This window comes from Rhinopithecus bieti, unplaced genomic scaffold (assembly GCF_001698545.2).
Source record: "Rhinopithecus bieti isolate Rb0 unplaced genomic scaffold, ASM169854v2 scaffold_25291, whole genome shotgun sequence".
In the NCBI taxonomy this organism is placed as follows: Eukaryota; Metazoa; Chordata; class Mammalia; order Primates; family Cercopithecidae; genus Rhinopithecus; species Rhinopithecus bieti.
The window spans coordinates 111,102-121,833 of NW_016811667.1; the positions used below are offsets into that span (position 1 = coordinate 111,102).

General features: G+C 37.3%; 1 protein-coding gene across 1 annotated transcript in view; it reads right to left on the bottom strand.

The window, feature by feature from the left end:
- The window catches only part of LOC108543812 (uncharacterized protein C10orf131 homolog), a 75,531-nt gene that overhangs the window by 15,305 nt on the left and 49,494 nt on the right, over window positions 1-10,732 (bottom strand). The window contains exons 9-10 of the mRNA XM_017894596.1: window positions 9,630-9,839; window positions 3,562-3,659 (exon numbers count right to left, since the gene is read on the bottom strand). Of these exons, the coding sequence (XP_017750085.1) occupies window positions 3,562-3,659; window positions 9,630-9,839 (308 nt within the window). The remainder of the gene's footprint in view (window positions 1-3,561; window positions 3,660-9,629; window positions 9,840-10,732) is intronic.

The following is a 10,732-nucleotide window of genomic DNA, read 5'->3' on the forward strand; positions in this document are numbered from 1 at the left end:
ATAAAGTTATTTAAAATATAAAGCATCCATAGTAATGTTCCCTTTCTTTTCCTGACATTGTATATTTGTGCTGTTTCACTTTTTCCACATGATCAGCTTTCCCAGAGTTTATCAATTTTTATCCAACATTTGAGTGTATTGATTTTCTCTATTATAGTTTTATTATTAATTTCTGTTTATCTCTTTGTTATTTCATTTCTCTTACCCTTTATCCTCATTTCTTTTCTTTCTCTCTATTTTCTCCTTTTGAATCTCCTCCAATGAATATGTTGATCCACTTAATGGTGTTCCACAAGTGTCTTAGGCTCTGTTTGTGTTTCTTCAATTTTTTTTTCTTTCTGTTGCTCAGATTCAATGATTTACATTGTCCTAGCTTCAAGATCACTAATTCTTTCTTCTGCCTGCTGTAATCTGCCTTTGAATCTTTCTAGTGACTTTTTCATTTCAATTATACTTTTCAGTTTCATTCTCTTTTTCAATTTTCTATCTCTTTATTGTTACTTCCATTTTGTTTATATGTGGTTTGTTTATTTGTTTGTTTGTTTATTTATTTATTTACTGAGACAGCATCTCACTCTGTTGCCCAGGCTGGAGTGCAGTGGCACAATCTCAGCTCACTGCAAGCTCTGCCTCCCAGGTTCAAGCAATTCTCCTGCCTCAGCCTCCAGAGTAGCTGGGACTACAGGTGCACACCACGACACTTGGCTAATTTTTGTATTTTTAGTACAGATGTGGTTTCACCATGTTAGCTAGGCTGGTCTTGAACTCCTGGCCTCAAGCAATCTGCCCACCTCAGCCTCTCAAAGTGCTGGGATTACAGGCTTGGAGCCACCGCATCCGGCCTATTTTGTTTATGCATGGTTTAACATCCAGTTTTCTTGACTTTCTTGACATCTTTCTTTAGTTCTTTGCACATCTTTAAGACAGTTGTTTTAAAGTCTTTATTTGGTAGATCTGCCATTGAGTAGGTCTTTATCTAGTAGGTTTTTTTTTTTTTTGGCACAGTTTCTGTTGATTTATTCTTTTCCTTTGAGTTGGCCATACTTTCCTGTTTCTTTGTATACCTTTGTGTTTTTCTGTTGTTGAAAACTGGATATTTGAATCTAATAATGTGGTAACTCTAGAAATCACATTGTCCTCCTTTCCCAGGGCTTGCTGTTTTTCGTTATTGTTATTTTTTTAAAAAAATCATGGCCTGGTGTGGTGGCTCACACCTGTAATCCCAGGACTTTGGGAGGCCAAGGCAGGTGGATCACCTGACGTCAGGAGTTCGAGACCAGCCTGGCCAACATGGTGAACCCCCATCTCTACTGAAAATACAAAAATTAGCCAGGTGTGGTGGCATGTGCCTGTAGTCCCAGCTACTTGGGAGGCTGAGACAGGAGAATCGCTTGAACCCAGGAAGCAGAGGTCACAGTGAGCCAAGATCATGCCAGTGCACTCTTGCCTGGGTGACAGAGCGAGACTCTGTCTCCAAAACAAACAAACAAACAAACAAACAAAATCATTGTCAGCTGTTTCTGTGCCCAGGATCAGGCTGAGGTATAAACATAAGGTCCTCTCAGGTCTTTTCTGAGTCGATGCCTTTCCCTGTGCATGTGTGGTCACTTTCTAATTTTCCCTGTATATGTAGTTGCTTTTAAATGTCATAGTCTTTAATATCTGGATCCCAAAAGAGGAAAAAGAAACAATGAAGGGGTGCGGAAGGGGCACCAGCTTTTTAAATCCCCTGGAAGTCACTTTATCCAGAGATAGAGGGGCTTGCAACAATGGGGAAAAGTACAACAATAATGGTCCCCCTCTCATTGCACCTCTGTGATTAGAAATAAGCAGTGATCAGAGCACATGTTCCCAATATTTGTAGGATAAGGTCCTTTTTGCTTACCTTGCGCTCCTGAAAAATGCGTGTGGGTTACTCCAGGAACATGTGCACAGCTGCCTGCCATGAGGCTGAGGGGCAGGGGTGGGGAGATAGCTGCTACTGTACTAACAGCTGACATTGACCAAAATTAACCCCAATTTACCACCCAAGCCTTCCTCTGGATGCTGCAAGCCTTCAATATACTCCAGAGTTCCAAAATATAGGCTTTTCATATCCATTAGTTCTGCATCTACAGATTAACCAATCTCAGATTTAAAACATTTTTTAAAAAGCCAATAAAAATAACAAGAGTAAAAAATAATGTGAGTAAACAAATACAGTAGAACACAACTATGTACATAGCATTTACATTGTAGTGGGTATTATAAGTAATCTAGAAATGATTTAAAGTATATGAGAGGATGTGCATAGGTTATATGCAAATACTATGTTGTTTTATACAAGGGACTTGAACATCCATGAAATTTGGTGTCTGTAGGAGGTTCTGGAACCAATCCCTTGCAGATACTAAGGGACAACTGTAGTTACATCAGACAGGTTCTCTGCTAGTACAATTGCTGTCTAGGTGGGGAGATGAATTCCTAGTGCTGCTTCTTCCATCTTCCTAGAAACTCCTTCCATTGAATTTTTTAAATTTTCATTTTATGTTTTCAATTCTATAAATTCTCTTTGGTTCTTCTTATATAAAAATAGCTCAAGAAGTACTCAGTAATTTATCTTGTTTGTAGATCATATTTTCAAGCTTGTTTTTATTTTAAAATCATATTTTAAAAGTTATATTATTTTCTATATTTGATAATTCTATTTTCTTAAGCTTTTGCTTTGTATGAGCCTACTATTATTTCTTCTGGCTCTTATTCATGCTGTGTTTGTGTGTGTGTGATAAAAGAGGTTGTAAACTGTAAGCTCATGTTCCTTAAAGTGTTATATCTTTGAATAATCTCTGAGCTAGGATTAAAACTGTGCTCTTTCAGAAAAAATATGTATTTGCTTTGCCAATTGTTTGGTGCCAATGCCAATCTCGGACTATTTTAAGTTAAATTCTAAATCTGAGATAGATTTTAGGCTAAATAAGTTGTATAAATTCATGTCAGAAATCTGAATGAAGGCTGTCTTCTGATTACGAATACCTTCCAGTGAATTTTCCTGCTTTTAGAGATTCTGTGACACATGAATATATTTTGTCTTGGAATTACTTTTCCAGTTATTTCACACTTTCATAACTTCGCTTTCCAGTCTATATGCCAATGGCTCCCAACTTGTAGACCATGCTTTTTACAGGGGTCCTTAAATCCACTACTTGTGAAATATTGTCTTTAGACTGAAATAATAACATATCTGGCACATGTGTAAATGTGCACCAATTATCAAATATACATTAACACTTCAATATAACACTTCAATATAATCCAAGTCAATTTCAAAGTACTCATGAACTCATAGTTCTTCAACTTTTTCAAAAAAATCAGTGGATGTTAAAACTAGAATTACTTTCACATGGCACCCCTGTGAAATATTTTTGCACAAACGTGGGTCTTAAAAAAGATTGAAACCATTTCTGTAATCGCCTAAAAAGTAGGGATTGTGTACTTTTCTTTATTTTCCATAGCAAGTACAGTACTTTGTCTAAAGAAGTTACCTAATGAATGCTTGATGACCATGAATGGCTCAAAACCTACCTTATTTGCCAGTAATAATCTTGTAAAGATTTTCTGGTCAGCTGGTTTATTTCTGAATTTTCATTTGACAATTTAGTAGCAACTGTCAGTGCTTTCAGCTATAACAAAAAAAAAAGAGCTCTTTGGTATATTTTATCTGCCTGTTACCATTACTCCAGCTCACCTATAGGTCAAGGTGTGTGCAGCAGCAGAACAAATGTATAACTTTGTGTGCATTATTGGCTTATCTTCCACAATATATTTTATATAAGCACCTTGGGGAGGAACTGAGAAGAGCCTCAATATCTGTGTGGCAATAAACATCAATTTAGTATCTAATAACATCTAATATCTTGAACATTACTAGACAATCAATTCATCAATTGATATAAAGAAATGCCATTAGATCAAGAAGGAATATTGAGCACAGGTACCAATCTTATCTTTCACCTAAAATCCCATAGTTACAGAAAAAACATATGTCTGTCTTTATCCACATCCATTGCCATCATCACATCCATATCTATATAAACTTATTGATAACTATCTTTACAGATAAGTGCATAATGTAGGAAAACAAGAAGAATAAAACCAAGAGAACAAGATATACTACAGAAGGTATAAAACAGAGTAATATCCATAGAGCAATAGAATAGGAGGAAACTAGGCCCTAAAACACATAAAGGAGAAGTCTGTCACAGCTGGGGGTAATTTGTGGGAACTTCAAGACTAGAGTGAATTGATACAAACTTTTACTGGAAGACATACGAGAAGACCTAAACGTAGGAAAACAAACTATATTCCTGGAAGAGGAAACCCAATTTTTATGAGGATCAAATTTCTTTCAAAATTAATGCAACATTACAACACAATCACAATAAAGATGGTAACAGGGTTTTAAAAATAGAAGGTGACAAGCTAATTCTAAGGTTCATATGGAAGATAAAGTCTATGGGGCATCCAAAAACATTCTAGAAAAGAACAACAATGAGGAGGTACTTGTGCTATGACATATAATTTAATAATTAAATATGGTAATGAAACAGTATGGAACTAGACCATACTAGTCCTCAAGCAAACCTATATGTTAATAAATATGTGCAGCTGGTATAGGATAAAGTTAGTATTTTAAATCAATAGAGAAATAAGTGATGGTATTTGGATATTAGGCTGATCTTTTGGGAGAAAGAGTGGAGTTGGAGCCCAGTCTCACCTGAGACACAGATATAAACTCTAGATAGAAAAGGCTGGAAATTATACACACATATGCCCTTTGACACACACACACAGATATACTCACACATCCATATGTATACACATATACAAACACATATATAATATACACCACAAGGATATATAAAAGGAAGTCTTTATAATTTTGGTCTGTCAGACACTATTCATTGCCCTTAGAGTATCATTTTTCTTGGTTGGCAGAACACCAATTTTGTTCAATTGCTCAACCATTTTCCATGTGTTTTTGAGGTAAACTGATTAGGGTAGCTATTTGCAGCAATTTCATTCTTGCCAATGAATGGTTTAGGCATGATCATGTGAAATAAATCTAGTCAATGAGATATTAGGGGAAATCTGCTGCAGGACAGGAGAGAGATTGGAGAAGGCTCTCAACGTGAGACACTACGCTGCATATTATCTGTCTGATCAGCATGCCTTGAACTGGAGCAGCCACTTGGTTAGCTTCCATGAGTGGGGCTAACCCCAAGTCGACTTGCTGAAGATGAAGAGAAGGACAGAAAAGGCTAGGGTTGTTGATAATATTGTCGAGACACCAAATTAACCAAACCTAGAGCTGCCCTAACTTGGACAATATGAGGTAATGCCTTTCCTTATTGTCTGAAGTAACTGAGATGAAGTTTTCCTTGAATTGCAACCAAAAATATGCTAATTGATAAACTTGGGCTAGAGAAGGTCTTAGGAAGCTTAGGAAGCAAACAAAAAAAAAATCTAAAATTCACAAGGGAAAAGATTAACAGTTTTGACCTCGTAAAAATGTAAAATGCTTGCAAGTTCAGTGGCTCATGCCTGTAATTCCAAAAACTCAGGAAGCTGAGGTAGGAGGACTGCTTGAGGCCAAGATTTCCAGGCCAGCCTGGCAACATAGAAAGATCTTGTTTCTAAAAAAATTTTTTTAAATGACCTGGTTGTTGTGGCATGTACCTGTAGTCCCAGCTACTTGGGAGGCTGAGTGACAGCATCACTTGAGCCCAGGAGTTAGAGGTGGAAGTGAGTTATAATTGCACTCTGGGTGACAGAGTGAGACCTTTCTCAAAAAAATTTTTTTTAATTTAAAATGTTTGCTGAAATATATAATAAAGCTTAAATCAAGTAACAGAATAGGACAAAAATATATAAAACATATTTAAAAGATATACTTCTTTTATGGACTTACAATCTAGAAAAATATATATATATATATATTATTACTATTTTTTTTATTTTTTTTATTTTTTTGAGATGGAGTCTCACTCTGTCACCCAGGCCTGGAGTGCAGTGGCGCCACCTCTGGCTCACTGCAAGCTCCACTCCCAGGTTCCACACCCATTCTCGACTGTCCCACCTCCCGAGTAGCGGGACTGACAGGCACTGCCACCACACTCAGGCTAATTTTTTGTATTTTTGGTAGAGACGGGATTTCAACCATGTTAGAGATGGTCTGATTCTCCCTGACCTCGTGGATCCACCCGCTTCAGCCCTCCAAAGTGCTGGGATTACAGGCGTGAGCCACCGTGCCCGGCCTATATATTATTTTTTAACTCGTGAATTAATTAAAGATGAAGCTAGAAAATAATACTGAATATTGGTGAAGTCTCTGGGAAGTGGACTCTGTCCTGCCTTGCCAGTGGAAATTCAAATTGGAAAAACATTTGGGAAAGGCATTTTATCACTTTCTAACAAAGTTTAAACTACATATACCCTTAACTTTGATCAGGCAACTTCACTTCTATGGGTCTATCCTATAGAAGTTTTCATAGATGTGGTCAAATATATAGGTACAAGGATAATCACTGCTTCATTATTAATCATAAAGAAATGACCTAAGTGCCATTGAATGGGAGTGATTAAATATGTTAAATATATTGAAATAAACCTATATTATGGACACACATATATATATAGTGATACATATAAAGTTTCAAGATAGAGTATTATTTTCTTTTTTTTTTTTTGAGATGGAGTCTCGCTCTGTCACCCAAGCTGGAGTGCATTGGCCAGATCTCAGCTCACTGCAAGCTCCGCCTCCCGGGTTCACGCCATTCTCCTGCCTCAGCCTCCCGAGTAGCTGGGACTACAGGCGCCCGCCACCTCGCCCGGCTAGTTTTTTGTATTTTTAGTAGAGACGGGTTTCACTGTGTTAGCCAGGATGGTCTCGATCTCCTGACCTTGTGATCCGCCCACCTCGGCCTCCCAAAGTGCTGGGATTACAGGCTTGAGCCACCGCGCCCGGCCGAGTATTACTTTCAGAAAACCAGGTGGGCATGGTGGTGCACACCTGTAGTCTCACCTACTTGGGAGGCTGAGGTGGGAGGATTGCTTGAGCCCAGGAGTTTGAGTCCAGCCTGGGCAACATAACAAGATGCTGTATCTAAAAAAAACCAAGTTGCCAAATAATACATATGATAAGATCCAATTTATGTTAAAAACAATCATGGCATACATACATATAGAAATACAAGGAGAAGAGAACTTTAAGGATGTACTTAAAGAGCTAAAGGATGTCCAAACCATGAGGTGTGGAATGAAGTAAGGCTTTCACATCTTGACACTTCTACAATTAATCTTTTCCAGCGTGAATGTATTCCTGTATTATTTGTACAATTTTTTAAAGCTAGAGGGAAAAAGAGCAGAAGTCTGCATAGCTGAGCATCCTTTCTACTCTCTCATACTATCAGCAACATCCCTCTTTGTTCTTTAAGTGGAATTCATACTCATATAAAGGAGCATATTTCAGTTTAAGAATTCCTTGGATGCCAATGACTCTTCCACTACTCTGAATTGGTTTGAAAACACTGGGAACAGGCAAAGCCATACATTTCACACCCAGGGTCTAAATTATCCATGTTTAAGAAATTAATCTTTTGGTGGGAGGCCGATGGACATGCTCTGCACCACCTGGCCTTTTCTTCTCTTCCCCACTGCTCTTCTCCACCTCAGAAGAGAAGATTATGCACACTTCCAACCACATTTCTCTTTTTACAATTTACTGGGAGGTAGAGAAAATATTTATATTCACATAAGAGAATAAATTGAAAACAAGTAAAAATCTGCTAAGAAATTACATTTGGCTCCTAATACAATAATAATACTGAAACATATTGCAAATAATAACCCTGAAAGTTTTTATTTTATGCACAGAGCCATGCATATATACGAAAAATAAACCTAGAGTCCATATATACTTTAATAGATGGTACTCTAATAAACTACAATTGATATTGCTAGATCAGACTTTAAAGATTCTATAATATTGTTGGAAAAAATTCTGTAAAGCAGAAATCTGTAGATCAAATTACTTTTTAAATGACCTGCATTTTAATCTGAGTTGTTTCCTTCATTCATGTAAAAAATGGCCATATTTTATTAAAAGTTAGAATATCCAATACTGATTTTAGGAAATGTTCTGATATTGCTAATGCATGGTGTTCATCTATTAAGTTCTCCCACACAGTTGCTCCATCAAATCAAATAGATTAAATCCTGGCTGGGCATGGTAGCTCACACCTATAATCCCAACATTTAAAGAGGCCGAGGCAGGCAAATCTCTTGAGCTCAGGAGTTCAAGAGCAGCCTGGGCAACATGGCAAAAGCCTGTCTCTATGAAAGAGAAAAAAACTTTAGCCAGGTGTGGCGGCGGTGCACACCTGTAGTTCCAGCTACTCAGGAGGCTGAAGTGGGAGGATAGCTTGAGCCTGGGAGGTTGAGGCTGCAGTGAGCCATGACTGAGCCACTGTATTGCAGCCTGAATGAGACCTTATCTCAAAAAAAAAAAAAAAAAAAAAAAAAAAAAAAAAGGATTACGTCCTGTGGGTTTTAAACTTGTATTTTAAAAAGCAGATATTGGCCGGGTGTGGTGGCTCATACCTGTAATCTCAGCAATTTGGGAGGCCGAGGCAGGCAGATCACCTGAGGTCAGAAGTTCAAGACCAGCCTGGCCAACATGGCAAAACCCCGTCTCTACTAAAAACACAAAAATTAGCCACGCATGTCGTGGGCACCTGTAGTCCCAGCTACTCGGGAGGCTGAGGCAAGAGAATCGCTTGAATTCGGGAGGCAGAGGTTGCAGTGAGCCAAGATCGCGCCACCGCACTCTAGCCTGGGCGACAGAGCAAGACTCCGTCTCAAAAAGAAAAATAAAAAAGCAGATATTTATGAAGGTTCATAACAGATATTTATGAAGGTTCATAATTAGTTCATGTCCAGTTTATTGAAATGGTTTTGTGGCTCCATCGGGATTGAATGTTTCATTAAATATCTTATGGGTATTTGATTTCAAATGTATTCATTAGTTGAATGAGACATACTACCAAAATACCTTTCCCAAGAGAACACTAGTCAACAAAATGCTCATGTATCAGAAACCTAGCAGAGAGTTTAAATGAGGCACAAGTTTGTAAAAGTAATTAGTGGGTACTCCTTCTATTTCTCTTCAGACTTCATATAACCCTCATGATGTCATGAGATGACTACTTGGATTAATCAGCTTCAGACCAAGACTCTTCAGGTTTGTTATGAGATTCAAGATTTCTAATATTTTAATTAAAATACTTTATTACAAGACTTAAAACAGCCACATGGCTCTTTTCAGTAATAATCATTTCAAATACTCTTCTTGAGTTATAGGACCAAGAATACCATTGATTAGTAAACCATTTGTGGTAAATAAATATACCATTGGATATATTTAAAGCTTTCTCCCCAGTCAGTCAATTCCTACAGTTTCTTTTCAGAGAAACTGAAATTGAACCATTGTTCTACTTAAATATTTAGAAAATGTTCTGATAATTTGCTCTGTATGAGGAATTTTTTCTCTTTCAATATTAAATGTTTAGCTTTATAATGAAAGCCATTCTCACCTTCTCATAAAGCAGCTGAGATACATTCTGTTGCTGCCTGTCCTGAAAACATTCATAAAGTTGGAGAAGCCTAGCACATAATACTTGTTCTTGATTGAAGAGATGATGATGGCTGAATTGCAAACCCACAATGTTGAGGTCTAATTGGTATATTTCCCTTGGACCTTCCATTTTGTTCATAAATGAACTTTCCAGGTCATATTTTACTGCCTTTTAAAGAAAAATAAGTGCATGATGTTAATTTGATTCAGTTTCTTTTGAAATTATAAGTAACTTTTCCTTATAAAAGTAACATTTCAATTGAAGGAAAATCAAGAGATATAGAAAAACAAAAAACAATAATTTGATTCTTTTCCTTAAATTGATTATGACCCTTAATTTCATCAAATATATTTATATTACAGCATTTTAATCATCTTGCTATTAACTATTGTCATCCATCTCACTATTGTGTGCTGGTGGAGTGGAAGTTGGACTTCCAAGTTATAAAACCAAAAATAATTTCCTATAGAAACACTATGACAAATGGTGTATAGAACCGTGGGCCAGAGTTAAATGAGAATTACTTATTAAAACATTGTTTATAAATGGATACACTGGTGATCCTCTGGGAAATTATCTTCAGGAGACTGGGCCCTCTAAGCAATTCCTATAAGAAAAGCACCTGTTTTTGTACATGAGATTGTCTCCATTTGGATACCAGATTGTCCTTAAATTTCTGAATTCCGTAGGCCTTAGATCATATGGAATATGATTCATCTGTTTCAGTCCATTTTTTTTTTTTTTTTTTTTTTTGAGACGAGTCTCATTCTGTCACCAGGCTGGAATGCAGTGTGCAGTGGTGCGATCTTGGCTCACTGCAACCTCCACTTCCCGGGTTCAAGTGATTCTCCTGCCTCAGCCTCCCAAGTAGCTGGGACTATAGGCACATGCCACCACACCCAGCTAATGTTCGTGTTTTTAGTAGAGATGGTGTTTCACCATGTTGGCCAGGATGGTCTTGATCTCCTGACCTCGTGATCCACCCGCCTTGGCCTCCCAAAGTGCTGGGATTACAAGTGTGAGCCACTGCACCTGACCACCATTTTTTTTTTTTTTTTTTT